At 46.2% G+C, this 20,014-nt stretch overlaps 1 protein-coding gene across 1 annotated transcript in view; it reads left to right on the top strand.

The window, feature by feature from the left end:
• The first annotated feature begins 6,703 nt into the window (after nucleotides 1-6,703).
• Nucleotides 6,704-20,014, top strand: part of CES5A (carboxylesterase 5A) — a 30,122-nt gene continuing 16,811 nt past the window's right edge. Inside the window, exons 1-8 of the mRNA XM_007167575.2 lie at nucleotides 6,704-6,776; nucleotides 7,901-8,105; nucleotides 9,489-9,627; nucleotides 11,079-11,212; nucleotides 14,637-14,790; nucleotides 15,247-15,351; nucleotides 16,999-17,103; nucleotides 18,443-18,580. Of these exons, the coding sequence (XP_007167637.2) occupies nucleotides 6,704-6,776; nucleotides 7,901-8,105; nucleotides 9,489-9,627; nucleotides 11,079-11,212; nucleotides 14,637-14,790; nucleotides 15,247-15,351; nucleotides 16,999-17,103; nucleotides 18,443-18,580 (1,053 nt within the window). The remainder of the gene's footprint in view (nucleotides 6,777-7,900; nucleotides 8,106-9,488; nucleotides 9,628-11,078; nucleotides 11,213-14,636; nucleotides 14,791-15,246; nucleotides 15,352-16,998; nucleotides 17,104-18,442; nucleotides 18,581-20,014) is intronic.

Below are 20,014 nucleotides of genomic sequence, written 5' to 3'. Positions count from 1 at the left end.
AGTGCTGCCCCTCCAGCTGGAGAGAGTCTTAGTGACATGATGCCGTCTGACTGGTGAACGATCCAGTTACAGAATCCCACTGAGGGTCTCCTTCCTAGGTCTCCTCCTAGTACTAATTGACTTAGTTTGGTTCCCTGAGAGTAGAGCCTGAGGCAGAGAGGTGAGGAAACCACAAGATCAGTGTGTATTACTGAGACTGCTGCCGTGAGCAAGGAGAGACCAATTTCTCTAGGACTTCCTGCCACCTGAGCAGTGTACAGAATGTCTCCAGATGCTGGAGCACAGGGTTACTCCTGGGGGCTTTAACCGTCCTGTAATTCCAGTCTCACTTGAACAAAGACAAAGGGGAGAAAGTCCTGGAGCAGAGAATAGAAAGTCACGTGGCCCACCCATGCTTCAAGTGGCATGCTGTCCATGCAAGATGAGGCTGAGCCTGCACAGAACTGTCCACTGCAGCTATGACTTAAATCAGAAGTGGGCTGAGGTTATGTGACCAAGAGCGAGTAATGTCGTCGTCGTCATCATCATCATTATTTGTGGCTAAACCAGCTATAGAACAAGGACAGAGTATTATAAATAATATAATAGAAACATCAACAAAATATATAGGAGGAAAGGGAAAAATGAATCTCACATTTGAGAATAAAGAGGTCTATACGGAGGAGATGGTATTTCCGTGAGATCTTAAAAGAGAAGTAGGATTTCATCAGGTGAAGTCAAGGCAAAACATCCAGGAGAGGAAAATGTAATTAACAAAGACTGTATGCAGTCATGGTGTACAGTGATGGGGATGCAGTGATGGGTGTAGTTATGGGGTTATAGGGATGGGGTGTAATGAGGCATCTATCTGGAATGGCAGTGTTTGGGTTTAACATGAATGTGAAGTGAGTTTGAAGGAAGATTATAAGAAGGAAACTCTAAAGGTCCAGCTCTGGGCCCACGTGGGATGAGAGGGGCATTGCCTGGTGACCTGATTCCATCCCCAGACAATCCTCCCTTTGTTTTGTCAAACTGTAGGCCAGTCTCCACTTTGAGACCACAGGGTTGCTCCGATGCCTTCAGGGTTCCTTCAGCCTCCCCTTATGAGAATCAGAAAGTGGGCTTTGATCTCCACTACCTATCAGCAGGGGTAGATTAGCGCATGTTTTAAGCCATGCCTCAGACTGAGGTCCTCTCTCGTTTTGGTTTCTCCCTCAGGGTTTCAGCAGAGCAATCTGGAGGACAGAGAGAGCCCATCAAAGGTCTATGTCTCTCTGGGGCCATCCAGGCCACTGGTCTGTGCTACTGATGGGGACATCACAGTCCTAGGAGGTGATGTCAAGTGGTTACTCAACTTCCTAGATGATTAAGTGATTTTTCATAGTCCAAGAACTGCAGGAGTCAGCCAACCTTCCCAATCTTATTGTTGTTCCTCATTTCTTACTTCATCCTCTCTAAATGGCAAAGCCTGCAGCTTGGTGGCAGGAAATCTGGGCTCAAGTCCCAGCTGTGCTGCTTTTCAGCATTGTGATATTTGATAATTCATCCTACCTTGCAAAGCCTCAGTTTCCTCATCTGCAAAATGGGAATCATTGCATTAAATTAGGGAATGGCTGCAAAGCATTTAGCCCTGGGTCTGGCACCTACAAGGCATTCCATACATGAAAGCTAGTACCATTGTTTCCTGACATACATTAGTGTCTCCCAAAGTGGAGGTCCTGTACATTAGGGGACACCTGAGATAATCAAAGGTGACCTAGACAGAACAACAAATAGAAGATATTCAATTAGGAAGCCATATTCTCCACAGTTCTCTTTCAATACTGATTTTGCAGAGAAGATAGACTCAGTTTGGTGGTAGCATATTTCATATATACATATATACATATAAATTAGTAAGACATATGTATATATATCTTATATATACACATATATATGATATATACTTATATATCTTATATATTAATAAGATATATGTATATAATTATCTTATCTTAATAAGATATATATGTATATATATCTTGTTAATTTCCCTTTATAACAAAGAGAGAACACCCTTGTCCCTCCAGTTAATGGGAGAAAATTACATTGCGTTTAATCTGGTAAACTCAGTCCTATTCAATACTTTAAACAGTCTGTTTAAGTAACATAAGCTTTTTCAAATAAATGCATGGCCTCTCAGATTTGCTTCCCATCCTCCCTCCTCCTCTCCAGGATGCAGTCTGGCTGTATGAGTTAGGGGAAACATATATGACCATATGAGTAGAAGTGCAGAGGGAGCCTGGACCCACTTATGAAAGTCCTCTTGTTGTGGTGGTCTCCACAGCAACTTCCCTCTGCACCAGGTTCCTGGGAGGATGATGAATTCTAACATGGTGAGTTCGTGGTCTGTCCTCTTGTCTTGATCAAAGTCCATGGGTCCTCCCCTGCTAACTCAGTCCCCCACTTTGGCTCTGACCAGCACTCAGCACTGTGCTCCCCCCAGGTCAAATTGTGGTTCCACTTTGTTTTCAAGCCTGGGAAGCACCTCTATAGGCCCCCTGCCCTCTTCCCCCTCCGGCTCCCAGCCAGGTTCTCAATCACCTCTGAGTTCCCTTCAAGGCCGTATCTGGGGTCCCTCCAAGGAACAGCAGATTTGAGGGAAGTGGGCGCATCACCTGAGATTTCTCTGTCTACCCTCTTTTATTTTGCTGTGGCTGCTGCAGGATGGCGCACAGGTGTGGGCACACAGGTGGCAGCCTCCTCCTGGAGATCCAAGGTTGCTTTGAAACTCTCCCACCTCTCATACCTCCCACTTCGAGACTTAAGTCTAAGAGGGGGAATCACGGCAACTTGTGTCATCCTCTGCTTTCCCTACCTCTGTTTCCTTCTCCTTCCCAAGGTCCACAATGCAGGAGGGGCAGACTATCCTCTTTGTCCTATTTTGAGAACCTCTGCACCACACCCTCCTGCTTCACCATAATGGTTGTCGGGGGAAATGGGAATGATTTTGCAGTATGACAATGCAAAACGTACTGGTTTACTCTTTTTAAAGTACTATCCCATTGCATTAGATATTAAAGATTTCTTTGATAATGAGAAGGTCAACAAAAACTAGAATAAGCCACAAGCAGTTATCCTTCAGAAGGGTAAACACACATGAAATCTGATCAGTTCTTTATTGCACATGGAATAAATTATGAATGGCACTGTAATTAATTCCCGTATAGCTCACATACCCATCCCTTTTAATACCCCTTTTAATAAATGTAACATGCAAATTGCTAATGTTTTATGTAAAGGCAACCTTTCTGAATACTGATGCTGTTATTAGGAAAGGCTTTCCATGAATGCTGGCAAAAACTCCAGGCGTTTTGTTCCCCACACTGGGCTTCCTTATTCCAGGGCAATGTCAGAACCTGTTGTGCAGGGTTCAAGGCTGGCTTCTCCCAGTGCCAACCCTGGGATTGTGCACTTGCATGTTCACCACAGGTCAATTTAAATAAAATTTTAAAGGCCAAGGTCAATTTAAATGAAAGGTCAATTTTTTTAAGGTCAATTTAAAGAAAACTATCAAGTGAATTGATAGTCAAGTTAGTAGTGGGAATGATACAAATTGTAAAGTTAGGAGGTCAGTGGCTGAGTTTGGGGAAACACCAGGGTACACGGAAAAAGCTGTGATGGATACATGAATGGAAAAGACCTTCTCAAGGAGAAAGGCAGTCATGTACACAACTCATTAGGAAACAGGAGGGGCGGAAAAAGCAAAGCACTGAGTTGTTCAGGAGAACCTAGGACAGCTTCTTGGAAGAGGTGGCAGTTGAACTGGGTTTTAAAGGATGAGAAGCTGGAGAAGAAAGACTTCCAAAATGTGTGGGGAGAGATGTGACAATAAGACAGTACATGTGAAGACACTTTCAAAACTGTTGAATGAGTAGTGGTATAAAGAATTAATATTATTTCTGATTGGATGCAGGGACAGAATTATAGAGCAGGGAGAATCTTTTTGGTGGCACTGAGGGAGGTCCAGAGTGGGGAGTTAGTCTAAGAAGGCTCAAGATTGTAGACAAGGTGGACATTGAAGATCCTGGTTGGCAGGGCCAGGGGAGATGCCACTCTGAGCTGGCAAAGTTTGTGCCTAAGAGCCAATCACTTATCCTGTCAGCAGCCTTCTTCCTCTCCTTGGAAACTTCTCTGCCTCTCCACCCTGCTCTGGGTTCTTCTGGAATCACAGGCAGGAATGGAGACCTCATTCATACTTGGGCCTCTAGAATTTATAATCCTAAAACGTCTGCTCAGTTTTCATAAGATGGGAGACTGAGGCCCAGAGAAAAGAAAGGTTTAGATTCTGACTTAGCAAACACTACTGACCACCTACTACTATACAGCCCAGACATGAGCTAAGTGCTTTGATGTCTAAACAGCTATAATTCTTTTGAACCTGTTACAACAAACGTGTCTATAAATATTAAATGAATTAAAATATTTGTATGCTCAATTTTTTTAGTGGCAAATAGTTTTTTTTAGTAGTTCATTTTGCAATTTCAGGATGTTCTTTTTTTAATTTATTTTTTCTTGAAGTAAAGTTGAATTAAAATGTTGTGTTAACTACTTCTGTATAGCAAAGTGACTCAGTTATACATATATACATTCTTTTTCATATTCTTTTCCATTATGGTTTATCACAGAATATTGAATATAGTTCCCTGTGCTATACAGTAGGACTTTGTTGTCTATCCATTCTATATATACCAGTTTGCATCTGCTAATCCCAAACTCCCACTCCTACCCTCTCCCCCCACCCTTGGAAACCACCAGTCTACTCTCTATGTCCCTGATTTTGTTTTTGTTTCATAGATAGGTTCATTTGTGTCATATTTTAGATTCTACATATAAGTGAGATCATATGTTATTTGTCTTTCTCCCTTACTTCACCTAGTATGATAATCTCTAGTTGCATCCATGTTGCTGCAAATGGCATTATTTTGTTCTTTTTTATGGCTGAGTAGTATTTATTCCATTGTATATATGTACCACATCTTCTTTATCCATTCATCTGTCAATGGACATTTAGGTTGTTTCCATGTCTTGGCTATTGTGAATAGTGCTGCTATGAACATAAGGGTGCATGTATCTTTTTGAATTGTAGTCTTGTCTGTATATATGCCCAGGAGTGGGATTGCTGGATCTGGTATGCTTAATGTTAAGCCAAAATGAGTAAACCCTGCAGACAAGCTGGAAACATTTTAGATATTCCCACCCCACCCCCCATTCACCTCCTGGGATTTACGGTCACCTCAAAGGTGGGCAGTTTGAACATCCAGACGTCTGAAACGGGCAGTCCCTTTCTTCCTTACCCCCCGTCCGTGGTTCTCATCATGCATAGGGACTGCTCTCCAGGTGTTCGCTGGATTTCAGAGGCAATTTGAGGGATTTTCAACGTTTATTTGAACCATATGTGATTTTTTTGCTGAATTAAGAATCAAACCCTCACATAAGACTCCACTGAAGTCCCCTTTCCATAATTCTTAGTGCTGTCAGTGGCATATCAGAAATGGAGTTGCAGTTGGGAAGAAAGGTGTTATTTACTGGAGGACTTCAAATCTGCAAAAGTTTATGGAGCACCTGACTTGAGCACAGTGCATGAGGCAGCCCCTTGCTCTGACCTTGAGGAAGGCCTTCCCTGTTTGTGCAGAATTCTGTGCCCTGCTTGTCACTCCCCTGCCTCTTTTAGGAGGTGACTATTCCGGGAAACCTCCCATGCATTAGATTGATGCTTCCCAAACCCACTGTTGCTATTGTTAAATTCCTTCCTCACATCTCCAGAGGGTGGGGCCAAAGAACACACATTTCCACAAGTGCCCCTGGTAATTCTGACTCCACCTGCCCAGCCCCAAGTATTTGGGAAGTTCTATCCTGGGCCCTTAACCCTAAGTGAGGCATGGAGCCTGCGAGGGGCAGGATGGTAATGCTCCTGGGTCCTGAGGCAGATCTTCCATGACCCATCAGTACTGCAATGAGATCCTGGAATGCTGAGGACAGGCCCCAACAGAACTGCTTATATTAATAACTTCGCTCCCTAGGCTTGTCTCCTTATATTTACTGTGGGGGGCCTGGGTCTAGATCAGAATTGCAGAGTCTTCATCCACGACACAACTCAAGCCAGTAGAAATGCTGTGTTGGGCTCACATGGTGATTTTTTGTTAATTGAGACCACATTTAAGAATTGAGAGATATCATAGACTTCTGGTTTGGCCCACCTACGTTGTCACAAGGCAAATGTTTACTGGAGTTGAGAAGTCATTGCCCCTTTAAACAGAGCATGTGCTGTCTAGTTTTCCACAGTCCCCATGATTCCCTATTGTCTCTCCTGGCCAGCTTCATTCACTGCTTGTTTGCTGCCTTCCTGGCCTCTGTAGACATCTGAGTTGATGTCTCTGGCTTACCTGAACCCAAATGTACTTTCTGCTTCTACCATCCTGTGAGCCGAAAGCCTATCAAATTATCTTTCCCCCGCTCAAGAGTTAATCATCAGCTTCTTGTGTAAATCAGAACAGGAAAGTCTTGCTTGGCCAATTCCTCCAAAAATCTTAGTCTGATGCTATTATTGTTCACCGAGCCTGTGTACTGTGTCTGCCTGCTCAACACTTGTCTCCTAACCGGAAGCCCTTTCTTGTCCCTGACCGAAGATCCCTGAGGCCAGCTGTGGCCGCGGATGTCCAGGGAGTTCTGGCGGACCAACCAGATGAGTGGGGAGTGGGTGCACCCAGGCCAGACCCTGTTCTGGGCTGTTTGGGTCCTTGCAGCTGCCACCGAGGGTGAGACACCCAGTGGGAGAGGAGGGCTCCTCAGAAGATGGGATAGGGGATTTCCCTACCTTGGAGGATTTTCCCTGGTGGAAATGAATTTACTTGTCAGGAGTCTCTAGGGGCCCATGGAGGGCTGTGTAGTAACCTCAGGGCACCTGACCAATGTCCTGGTATTACTGAGAGCCCTAGGCCAGGGTCTTCTCAGGTGTGGGTAGAGCACAGAAGACCCTGTCTTGTTCTTGGGTTGTTCGCACTTTTGGGAGCTTGGAGAGCCCTCTGTCCTAGGCACTGGAGAGGGGCGTGGGATGGAGCCTGTGCTTCTGTAATGCCAACTGCCCAGGGAGGACTGTCACTATCGAAATGACATTAGAATAGATAATGCCAAGAAATCTGGGTCCTGCTAAGTAAATAGTTGAGCAGCTAACTTCTCAAGGCTCCATATTCGATGTAGAAACTGAGAAGCTTGCATTGCCATTCTCCGTAAGAATTATCCTCATACCCCTGGAGGTGGATGTGCTGATTTCAGGTGGCATCTGCAAGAGAATTTTTTATTTTCGTTGCTGTATATGTATTTTCATGTGTACTCAAAAGCATATACCTAAGTCATCAAAACCACAATTCCATAGACGTTACTGTTTAGAATTCCTCTAAGTAAACTTTTAAAAGTTTATTTCAATTTAATTTTAAGAAAAGATAAAAGCCAGTAGTCACATGGGTGATACACAGACATGCCAGCAATTGTGCTGGTGGGTATAAAAATGACTGAAATGTGGGAAACTTTGAGCCAGAAGATTTTTGTGGGGTCCTAGGATCTCTAAAGGCTGGTGTGTATCAGTTCCATAGTAAGGGAAAGTTTGTGTGCAGCAGAAGGGAGATGGATTCCTGAATTAAATTTTGGAAGATGGTGTGGCTTGGTGCTGTGCTCCTAGGAGAAATTAAGTGGGTACTCTGATGCAGATGACTTCTAAGGGAATGTTGAAGGAGCAGTAGACATGGGTTCATTGAGAAGGAATCCAGATACTTGCGCAGCCTCTGGGTTGAGAAAGAGCGTCCCACTATGGGGAGCTCTGAGTCTGGCTTATTCCCAGCCTCTTCCCTGCCAGCTCTTGATTCCTCCCTGTGTGTTTCCCTAGGGCCAGCTGCAGATGCACCAGTGAGGAACACCAGGCTGGAATGGTCCCGGGGGAAGCAAGCTACTGTGCTGGGAAACGACATGCCTGTGAACGTGTTCCTTGGGATCCCTTATGCTGCACCCCCTGTAGGACTCCTGCGATTTGCAAAACCAGAGCCTGCATTGCTCTGGAATGATTTCCAAAACGCTACGTCCTACCCTAAATTGTAAGAGCTGGCTCGGTCCTATGGGTGGCCTGTGACCTGGGCGTAGGGGCAGAGCACATGATAAAGATCATGCAGCCCAGTGGGAGGATGTGGAGGGTCAGATGTGGGTGAGGCTTCTGTGATGGCACGGCTCCCCGTCTGGTTTAGAACAAGCAGATTCCCTGGGCTCCCTTCCAGACTTCCTGAACCTGAATCCCCAAAGCTGGGCCTGGATAACTGGATTGTAAAGAAATTCTCTAGGAAGTCTGAGGACCAGTCAGGTTTGGGAACCACTGTGACGGGCTTACTGAGTCTTTTGGTTAGAAGGGGTTGTTGAAGCGTTTCCATGTGACCTCTCCCCAGGCTTAGTCTCCACACTCAGACTAGGTAAGGGCTTTAGAGTGGAATGGATACATGAGTGTGTCTCTGTGCCCCAGGGGAGCTGGGAGGGCAGGAACTCCCAGACACTGCAAATTTTCAAGCTTAGATGGGCAAGAAGTTCACAGGTAAATTTTGGAGGTGTCTCGTGCATTGGATGGGAGGTGAGACTTGGAAATCGCCAAGAATCTTTTGACTCTCAGATTCTGTGAAGCCCTCAGGTTGGGCCATGTTAGTTCTTGGCATTGGGGTCCCAGGCAGAAGGAGTACCCTGGTGCCAGAAAACTCACTAAGCCACAGAAGACCCCATGTGGTCCAGAGACCAAGGACAATAAGCTGAATCTCATCTGCTTGTTCATTCATTCATTCATTCATTCAACTGATATCCACTGAGAACCAACAATTAAAATATAGGGTCTAACTGGAGAAATTTCAGAAGGCTTCTTGGAGGAGGTAGCGTTTTGACAGAATCTGGAAGAAAGGGAAGAACATGAGCAAGAAGATCTGGGGAGAGAGCAGTCCAGGCAGAGGTACCAGCTTAAGTGAAGGCCTGAATGCAGGAATCTCCCTGCTTGTCTATCTCAGTTGGTTCCTGGTAGAAGGCCTGGAAATGTCCTTTTGTTCCTGTAGGTGCAGAAGGGGGAACCGCCAGAGTAAAACCCTTGATATGCAACCCAGTGTCCTACCTTTTACAACTTGGGGAATTGTTGAGCCACCTTGAGTCTTTATGTGTGTGTCTGGATTATGGTGATGGGGGTAGGCATGGGTGGGTGCTGGGGGTTAATGGTATAATTATTCTGCATGATGTGCTTTCTTACCCAGGAACTAGATCAAAGAGAATTATAGCTTGTTTGTTTGGGCCACCATAGGGGTTGAGGTATTATTAGACTTTGTACCAAGAGTGCTGTATGCCTCTTCTGCTCAGGCACTGGAGACCATTAGGCCTCCCTGCTGTCATAAGAACTGGTCCCTCCCAGGCAAGTTTGCTGACAGCAACTCTGAAGGTTTCTCCTTCCCTTTTTCAAGGTGCCTCCAGAACTCAGAGTGGCTGTTCTCAGATCAACACATTCTCAAGGTGCATTATCCCAAACTCAGCGTGTCGGAAGACTGCCTGTACCTTAACATCTATGCACCGGCCCATGCAGACACTGGCTCCAAGCTCCCCGTAAGGAGGCCTGCCTTGCTGAGGGCTCCAGTTGGCAGGTTCTGGGCCTGGGCCCCAGGCAGAGTGGCAGGATGTCTGGAATCAGATCTAGGCCCCCACTGGGTAAAAGGGAAATGCAATCACTTGACATGTCAATAACTTTCTTAAAAAATCATTCTAATGACAGATTCACTTTATCTCCTTTTCTGATTGCTTCCTTATTGGCAGTGACTTGATCTTTGATTTTTATTTTGTTTTGTTTTTCCCCTCTGTTGGGTATTTAATGGTCTGTAAGCATTTAGAAAAGACTCTGCTTCAGAGGACTCTGATTTTTCAGTTTGGGAAATCCTGTTTCAAAGAGGAAAAATGCCTTTTTCAAATTTTCTGTTTTCAATGAAGACAGTCAGGTAATAATGTGAAATGTTTCACTTAAGAATGTGAAAGATGACTGTACAAGTGAGTGGAGAAGGTAATTCTACCATCTAATTTTGAACCACAACCTCTATCACCCTCTCTCCCCTTGCCACTGCAATGGAGACTCACTCTATTGTATCGTAACAGCAACACCTATTGAGGGCTGACTATGTGCCAGGCACAGTTCATTGTCTCATCTAACCCCCACAATAACCCAGTGAGTGAGGATTATTGGACCTATTCTACAGATGAAGAAGCTGAGGCACAGGGAGGGCATAAGTGACTTGGTCCATGTTATACACACAGTAAGTGGCAGATCCGGGTGTCAAAGCCAAGGCTTTGTCCAGTTCTCCTTTTTCCTCTGTGGCTTTCTTCTCTTTTCTTGCCCCAAGAGTTGTAGTAACTAATATGACCTTAAAAAAGAGATGGGGAGGGATTTATTATTAAGTATATAAATTGTGGTAATACCATTTGAATGTTTGATGTTTCCTGGTCCCAGTTTTTCTAATCAGTATAGTAAAGCTTCCATACTTCTCTTCCCTTTTTTCCCTCCTCTCTTCTCTTTTCTCTGTAAGTAGGGAAAAGTCTTAGAAAAGCAGCTTTTCCTCTCATATATGGCTTACAGTGATTTCCATCCTCCTGTGGGTCACAAGTTCAAAGACATTTAGTTAACATTTTCTGAGCACTTGAAATATACAACATTGTTCTATAGACTTCGGATGAAGAATTTTATTTAAACCTAATGATAACCTCATAAACGAGATACTTTCATTCTTCACATCTTACAGATGAGAAAAACAAACCTCAGAGAGGTTGTGGAAGCTGCTCAAAGTCACACAGCTAGTCAGTGGCAGAGCTGGGAATCAAACCCAGGCACTCATATGCCAGAAGCCACATGCTTAATCCTGGGCCTTCTTCAAAAGACAAAAACCTCTGATGCTGTTTGGAAAGGAAAGTGAGACATTCATATTTCCCTAAAGAAAGAATGTCCCAACATGCATGCAGAGGGGATATGGGTGCCTGGTGGGCTGACTGGAGAGTTCCTCTCCCCTCCTTAGGTCATGGTGTGGCTCCCTGGGGGTGCCTTCGAGACTGGCTCAGCATCCATCTTCCATGGGTCTGCCCTGGCTTCCTATGAGGACGTGCTTGTTGTGACTATCCAGTACCGGCTAGGAATATTCGGCTTCTTCAAGTGAGTCTCCCCAAGTGATTGACACCCCTGATCCCCAAGGTGCAGCTGGACAGCAGCCACAGGGGGTTCAGTGCCCAGCAACCTAAGGAGAAATGAGCCTTTAGTGACATTGAACAAATTTGGCCCAAATTAGTTAGGTAATTTTAGCGGCTGTAACATGTAAACCCCCAAGTCTTAGTGGCTTAAAACAATAAAAATCTCCTTCTCACTCAACTAAAATCCAATCAAATGTTTCTGACTGACAGATGTTCTTCTGTGTGGTCAATCAGGGGCCCAGGCTCCTTCCATATTGTGGCTCTGCCCTCCTCAAGGGCCCCAGATCCTCTTGGATCTGCTGTACTTGGACAGCAGATGAAGAAAGAGCATGAAGAAAGTGGTCTTTCTGGGTCAGCCTGGAGGTGGCGATTATCACTGTGTTCACATACAACTGGTAGAACTCAGTTATAATAACCACACCCAACTGCAAGGGGGATGTGTGCCCTAGAAAGTGAGGAAACAGGGTGTGTGAGCAGTTCGTAGTCTCTGCCATAGGGCCCACATCAAGGCTCCCCAGGCGCTCACCTGAAAATAATCACTCCATTGCATGGCTTCCCTTCCCCCAGTAACATCGAACATGTTTCAGATGCTCACTATGAGCCAGGCATGGTGTTGTGCACTTGCTATGCATCCATTATAGCTCACCCTCAGAATAATTCTATGAGAAACATACTGTTGTTATTCCCATTTTACAGTTGAAAAATAGAGGCACAGAGAGGTGAAGCAGCTTCCCAGAGGTCACAGAATAGAGCTGGGGCTCTTGGCCACTTCCATTATCCTACTTAGAACATGGCAGAACCTAAGCCCTGACCAGGATGCAGTGTGAGCCAAAGGAGTAGTGAGAGGCCACGGTCAGAAACTACGGGGAAGGTGGCAAGGAGTCCAGCGTGAATCCTACCCTCGAGAGGCTCTCAGTGTCATGGGGGAGATAACACAGGGACACAAATACCCTACCAGGCAGGACATGAGTAATGGTCTGAGGGTGAGAGGCGACGGAGCTGTAGAAACAGAGGGAGCTGCCAGAAACCAGCGAGGCTTCCTGAGAGAGGTGGAATTTGATTTGCACCTTAAAGATGAGGTTGGGTTTGGGGAGGAGGGGTTGGGAGAAAGCACACTTGGCAAAAGGAGCTGTCTGAGCAAAGGCTGGGAAGTTGGAAAGAAATGTAGCAGCACCTGGGCCTGGAGCAATATTTGCAAACTGGGCTTTGAGCACATAGCACGGGGAGGTGGCTATGGGGCTGCGGTGGAGGCAAGAAAGCCTGAGAGGGGTGCTTTGATTACACTTTTAGCAGATCTGTACATTGGGATTCTGCCTAAGATTCCTTCGACAGAAAGGTCTCCAAAAATTGCTTATAACGTCTGGTTCTAGTAGACAGGTAGATGAGGATATAACAGGAGATGGATGTGAAAATGTAGGGACAGGCCTGATTGGGAAAGACCTTGAATGCTAGGCTGTGCACGGTGACTGGTTTTTATTGGATAAAGAAGGAGGGACAAGAGACTTCCCTGGTGGCACAGTGGTTAAGAATCCGCCTGCCAGTGCAAGGGAGATGGGTCTGAGCCCTGGTCTGGGAAAATCCCACATTCCGTGGAGCAACTAAGCCCGTGCGCCACAACTGCTGAGCCCACATGCCACAACTACTGAAGCCTACATGCCTAGAGCCCGTGCTCTGCAACAAGAGAAGCCACCGCAATGAGAAGCCTGCACACCACAACGAAGAGCAGCCCCCACTTGCTACAACTAGAGAAAGCCCACGCGCAGCAATGAAGACCCAATGCAGCCAAAAATAAAAAAATTAATTAATTAAAAAAAATTTTTTTTTAAAGAAGGAGGGACCCAGGAGTGCCCTGCACAGCACTATAGTAGGAAGGTCACTCCAGAGCAGAGTGCAGGCTGGGCTAGGGGCGCCTGGCCTTCAGATGGGGAGTCCGGTAGGGAGGCTGCTGTACAGCATAGGTGCAGGTCATGGGGTGAAACAGGCTGGAGGGATTGCTAACATGTACATGGCACTTGCTGTGTGCCTGCACCGTCAATCTGCACAACAACCATGTGAAGCAGGCACCGTTATTAACCCCATTCAGACATGAGAACATTGAGGCAAAGCAAGTTAAGTGACGTGCTCAAGGTCACCCAGATCATAAGTGACCAGATTATGAATCAGGATAAACAGAAATGGAGGAATGGGGACCAATGTGGGGCCTATGATGGAATGGAGGTAAAATTGGCAGGGCGTACGTGGCTCCTGACCAGATGCGGAGGCTGTGGGAGAGAGAGGGCGGAGTTAGCGCCAGCCCAGGGGTCATGGACGGAGAAAGGGAACCAAGGGGAGGAGCGGTGTGGGGGACTGGGGGACAGGAGGAGTAAACTATGATCCTGGGGTTACTCTCATACATGGTGGGTACCACACGGATGTTTTGGTCTAGGCGTTTCTTTGATTCTGTGTTTCTCCCCTTGTTTCCCCATTAATTGTCCACTCATCCTGGGAAACAGGCTATTCTGCAGGGGCAGCAGCATGGAACATGGTTAGGAGCATGGATCCAAATCTGCAACTTTCTAGCTCCTGGGCAAGGGATTTAACCTCTCTGTGCCTCCATTTCCTGTCTGTGAGAAGGAAACGATGAATCCATCAGTATCCTTAGAACATGCTTGCGGATATCACTGATGGGCGTGGGGGTGATGTGAGCTGTGGCTGCAGAGAAATGCAGCCACTGCCTAAACCACTTCCCAGCAGAGGGTGGTGGGGCATGGGGTGGCAGAACAAACTTCCCAGTCCCTCAGTATCCCACCCTGAAACCCCCAGCTGGTGTTTCCCACTGGCCACAGTTCATAAAGGTCAGTCTTTTGAGAACAGGGTGGAGAAGGGTGAAGAGAAGACCCAGAGGGATAAAGGAGAAAGACCAGCACCACCTACCTCACAGGGTGGGAGGATCATAGGAGCATCAGCTGTAAAGCCCTTGGGACAGCGTTGTGCACGATGCTGCAGCAGCTGCTATTATTATCATTATTATTCATTTAGTCATTCATTGGAACCCCTGTGCCCAGGGAGGTCTTGCTTCCTGGTGCAGACCAACTCTCAGGGGCAGGACTTTTCTGGAATCCATGGATGCAGGGGAGCCTATGATTACCCTGGATTGCACATATAAGATCGTCTGTGCATATTTCTGGGGTGTGGAGCTATCATCAGATTCTCAAAGAAACCCAAATCCCAGCAGAGGGTGAGAATTAAGCCTGGTTTTCCCAGCTGCCCCAGGCCTCTGACTCTCAGCTCCTTTCCAGCTGAGGTGGCGATGCCCTGACACCAGCCCACGGCCTCTGCAACCCACTCCCTGGGCTGTGAGAAGCAGACAGCAGCCAACTGAGCATTCTCACCCTGCCTCTTGTCCACAGCACAGGGGACAAGCACGCACTGGGGAACTGGGCCTTCATGGACCAGGTGGCTGCCCTGACCTGGGTCCAGGAGAACATCGAGTTCTTTGATGGGGACCCACACTGCGTGACCATCTTTGGTGAGTCAGCAGGAGCTATAAGTGTTTCCAGCCTTGTGAGTTCTTCTCTTTGGGACTTGAAGGAACCTCGGTGTCACCTCATTTTTGAGGTGACAAAAATGAGGACAATGAGTCATTCACATCTAATTGCTGCCTTCATGTTGAACAAACACTTATAAACACATTGTCTCCCTCGAGCCTCACAAATACATCATGAGTTAAGGGCTCAGTCTCATTTCAAGGACAGGGGGTGAAGGAGCTCGCACTCCCACGGCAGAATGCTTGACCTCCAAGTTCATGAGGAACCTGGGGCTCGGAGAGGTTAGAAAACTTGCCCAAACCTTCGCAGCTAGTCCTTGAAACCTCCAAACCAGGATTTTTTCCCCTCTGAGTTTAGAGCTCTTAAGAAGTCTTCCTGGGAAGTTTTCTTTAAAGAAGGGCTGGGTTTTGTGTGTGATAGGTGGGGAGCCCCCTGGATAACTTTTCCTGGGTCTCCTGTGTTCTCTCTCCAGATTCTGTCCCCCATGGCCAAAGGCTTATTCCACAGAGCCATCATGGAGAGTGGGGTGGCCATCATCCCTTACCTGAAGGCCCCTGATTACGAGAGGAATGATGATGTAGGTATATTGTTAACTCTTCTCCAGCTTCCTCTCCTTGGTCAGGAGAGAATGTGGTCAGGTGTCCATAGACCATGTGCTTGGCTATCCTTGCTGACCATGACCAAAGGATCTGATGTTGGCCCAAGGTGACCCTTGTTGTTCCATGGAAGGGCTGGTTCAATAGCAAATCGGTCCAGGTACACAATGCACTACTGCTGGTGTGCATGAGTGTGTGTGCGTGTGTGTGTGTGTGTGTGTGTATAAGCATATGTGTAATAGTTCTTACATCTTATCCATTACTCTTTGCTTGTGATATATAATTCAGTCCTCTGTATTATGTATGGCTTTTCTCCTGTACTAAATCTACTCCACCTAGAGTACTATGTTAAGAAAGATTCTGAGGTTGTTTCCAGCTCAGTGTGAAATAGTGCTGTGATTGATAAATGCTGTCTGGCATGAGATTGTGAGGGGGAAGTGAGGCATATGCCCTAGGTATGTGTCATCTATCATCTTGTCTTAGCGCTCTACCAGATAAGAGGACCTAGAGGCCAAGGTCTCTATATCTTTCATGTCCCAGCATAATGTCTGGTGTATATTAGGTGATTATAAATGTTTGCTGAATGAATGAGTTAACGAATGAGCTGATTCATTCAATGAATACTAATTAAGCCCTGGACTGTGGAGCCACCTCCTGGGTATTATTCGCTTTAGTGGTGCATTTTCTTAAACACCTTGTAGAAAATAACAACTTACACCAAGAGTGGGAACATAGAGTTATAATATCGTAAAACAAAATACCCTCAATACACAGGGAATATTGATTTTGGTAACATGATATATCAAGCTTTTTTTAGTTTGTGCATTCGCCACACACATATTGAGTGCTCATTGTTTTCCCTGCTCTGTTTTAAGACCCATGGGTTTATAAGTGGACAAGACATATACTAACTTGAGAAGACTATAATCTTTTTATGGCAAGGATTTTTAACCTGGAATCCATGGAGAGTTTGATAGGTGGTCCTAGAACTCCTACAGTTGTATGGAGACTCTATGTTTGTGCATTTTCCAGAGAGAAGGTCTGTAGCTTCCATTGGATTCTCAGAGCATCCATGACTCCCAGAAGAGTAAGGACCACCACTCTCAAGGGACAAGTTCTACACATGTGGGAAGTCCAATGACAGGGCAAGAAGGTGTTTAGCAAAGAGCTAGGTAGAGGAGGTGAGGACACTTGGAGTAACAGGAGATTAGAAGAGGAAGGGGCTCATGGGGGCTGCAATGGTCTAAAAGAATATCCTGGAAAAGATGGGACTTGGGCCTCAAAGAATGAATGGAATTGGTGTAGAGATAGAAAAAGGATGCTCAGGGCATGTTCAGATGTTCCAGGCTGGGGTGGGACTGGAGCAGAGCTGATAAGCTGAGATGGATCCAGCTCTGGTGATTGCTAAAGATGACAAGGAGGGTCAGGCAAGAGAGCAAGGATGATGCAGTGCCAACCTGTCCTCAATGTGTGCATTCCATTATGGGCACATGGGGGTGGGGAGAGGCAGCAGGCCGGACTTCATATATAAAGCACCAACCTGGGGCTGGACTGAGGACATTTTCCAACTTTCATTTTCCTGGAGGCTTTCAGTCCTGTGCGCTGACCTGTTCCTTCTCCGGAAATAGTTGCAGATGGTTGCAGATATTTGTGCCTGCAACGTGTCAGACTCCGTGGCCCTGCTACAGTTCCTGCGGGCAAAATCCTCCAAGGAGTTGCTGAGCATCAACCAGGTGAAGAGGGAGGGGAGAGTTTGGGGACAGTGTTGCCCTTTGAATGGAGTGGTAGACAAATCCTGCCACTCTCTTATTTATTTTGATTTGGGACTTGGACAGATGGCGGTTGGGGATTCATAATAACGGCTGTAAAAAAGCAATGTGGCATATAGAACCATTATAGGTAATTTAAGGACATTGACAAGCCAGGGTGCTGCTTAGCTTGGATAAGACCCAACAAAATACAAAAGTTGTCTCTACATCATTGAAGGCATCTCACTGGGAAGAGGGACCACATTTGCTCCACAGGCCACTAGAAACTAAAGTCAAGATCAAGAGCTGGAAGTTGGGAAACCATTTTGGCTTAAGATGACCAAGAACTTTCTAAAAACTCAGCTGTCTGAAAAAGGACCGGCTCCTTTAGAAGGCAGTGAGATACCCACCTCTGTAGGTATGCAAGCAGGGTCTACATGACTGCTGACGAATTTCAATCACTGGGTGATTCATTGGACTGGATGATCTTTTATGTCTAATCTTCCAATCTTGAGACCCTCTGGTAGTCCTTGAGAGAATTAGGTCCTTACCTGTTCGATTCTAACATTTGTTAAATAGTTATTTGGCATGGATTGAGAATCTGCTGTGAGTTTTACTAGGGTCCAGGAAATGGGTAATAAGTTCTTGACCCAGTGTAGTGTGAAAGCTCTTTTGTGTGCTCCCTTCTACCCCCACTCCCAGAACAGAGACCTAAAAAAAATCGTGAATAGAGCCAGGTGTTACTTCCTAAGACCCAAGAAATATCCATCCAGATCCAAGGCCCAGTGCTGAGGAAGATGTCTCAGGAAGACGCTCACACGAACCCACACTACCCTGGCCATCCCCTCCCCTCACCACTCTGCCCACTGCGCTTGGCCAGTGGTTCCACACTTGAGCATGCATCAGACTCCCCTGGAGGGCTGTTTGCTGGGCTGCACCCCCCAGAGTTTTGTATTCAGCAGGTCTGGGATGGGGCATGAGAATTTGCATTTCTAACAAGTTCCCAGGCGATGACGCTGCTGGTCCAGGAGCCATGCTCTGAGAACCGTTGTGCAGGGGTATTATATTTCTTAGGTTATTACTATTATTATCCCTATTTAGCAGATGAGGAAATTAAGGCCCAGAAAAGTTGAGCCCCTTTGCCTAAGTGAATGGCAGAGCTGGCCAGGCAGCACTGATGTATTGGGATGGGCCAAGAGTGGCTTATTTTTCCCTTCCTAATGCCCTTTGCTATAGTGGGTTGGCTCAGCTAGGCTAGGGTTTGGGGACAGCAGATTTCGTGAAGAGAAACAGCTGCCGATTTTTCTCTTCTTCCTTATTTCAGAAAACCAAGTCTTTCACTCGAGTGGTTGATGGCTTTTTCTCTCCTCATGACCCTTTAGACCTATTGGCTCAAAAATCATTTAAGCCAGTTCCTTCTGTCATCGGAGTCAATAACCACGAGTGTGGCTTCCCGCTGCCCGTGGTAAGAACTCCTGCTGTGCCTCCTTCTGCTCCCTCAGCAGCGAGGCAGCTGTTTGCTCACACTGGGCACGCCCACAGATTTCACCCAGCGTTACGAGGGCTGGAGCCCTTCACCCAAGTACACAGCTTGGGCGTACTTCTCATCTTTCCTCTCTCTGAAGGAGGAGAACTGCGGATTGGGGGCAGCCGTAGCAAGTGTCCACCCTGCTCCTCGTATAGGTTTAAAGAAACAACTCTACTAAAAAGTAAGAGAGGATTGGACCCATTTGAACTTTGTTCAAAACATTACAAACGATTGTTTCAAATAGACACTGCTACTACCTCAAAGGTGAAATTCATACAGGTTTAGAAACCTTCAGTCCTTTACACTCTCACGTCCAGCCTTGGTTCTGGTATTTGATTTCCAAGAACGCTCTCTAAGGCAGTGCAAGTTGCAAGATTATTGAATTGTTTCATTCATTCAACAAGTATGAACCAAGCATTTACTATGTGCCCTGCACTCATAAAAAACCAGCATTCGGCAGTGAGCAAGTCACATGGTTCCTGCTTTTTGCCCGCTTACATTCACAAGGGGAGAGACGGGTGACATGCAAGATTGAAAGGATGGTTTCAGAGAGTCTAAGTGCTATGAAGGACATCAACTGGGAAGAGGAGGCTTCTTTAGGGAGGGAAGCAGGGGTTGGGAAAGGCTTCTCTGAGGAGGGATCATTTGAGCTGAGGCCTGAATGCTGAGTAGGAGCCATGATTTCATGACCCTGTAATTCGAGAAGACCCTCCCCATTCAAAATAAGCTTTTCGTCTGTCCTCAGAAGAGCAGAGTGCTCAATTCTTAATATATCAAAGCTCACTTCTGCGGACCAACCTCTACCTTTCAAGCTGGGGGAAGTGAGGTTATGAAATACAGAAGTTTGTCGAGTTACAAGGCTAGTTGGTGACACTCTAGAATCAGAATCAGAACCCTGAGTTCACTGAGCTGTTAAAGGCATGTTCTGGTAATTATTAATTTGACACATAGAGCAATGTTTCGGGGTAAGTAGGGTTGGGGATTTTTTCCCTCGTTGTAAGTGAGGCAACTGAGTCACAGGCTGTGGCTTAAGTTAGGTCTTTTAATGCTTTCTGGATCTGTGCTAGAAAAAGGAAGGCAGCTGCTACTGATAATAGCCATGCCACCATAACCACTGTGACTGAGTGCCTTCCATAAGCCAAGTGCATGCTGTCTGCACAACTTGCAAACAGGCATTATTATCCCCATTTTGCAGCTGAAGAAACTGAGACTCAAAGAGGCTAATGTGACTTTCCTAAGTCTCCTAGCTAGAGAGGAGACAGCAGTGTATACATTTTGTGTATTTATGCTCTGCCTGTAAATGCTGAGTTCTCTGTTTACCTGCTGTATGACCTTTAGGGAGCTCCGTAACCTCTCTGAACCTCTGTT

Source organism: Balaenoptera acutorostrata, chromosome 19 (assembly GCF_949987535.1).
Source record: "Balaenoptera acutorostrata chromosome 19, mBalAcu1.1, whole genome shotgun sequence".
NCBI classification, from domain to species: domain Eukaryota; kingdom Metazoa; phylum Chordata; class Mammalia; order Artiodactyla; family Balaenopteridae; genus Balaenoptera; species Balaenoptera acutorostrata.
Note: the sequence above shows the minus strand (reverse complement) of the source record. Positions and strands in the feature narration are given on the sequence as shown.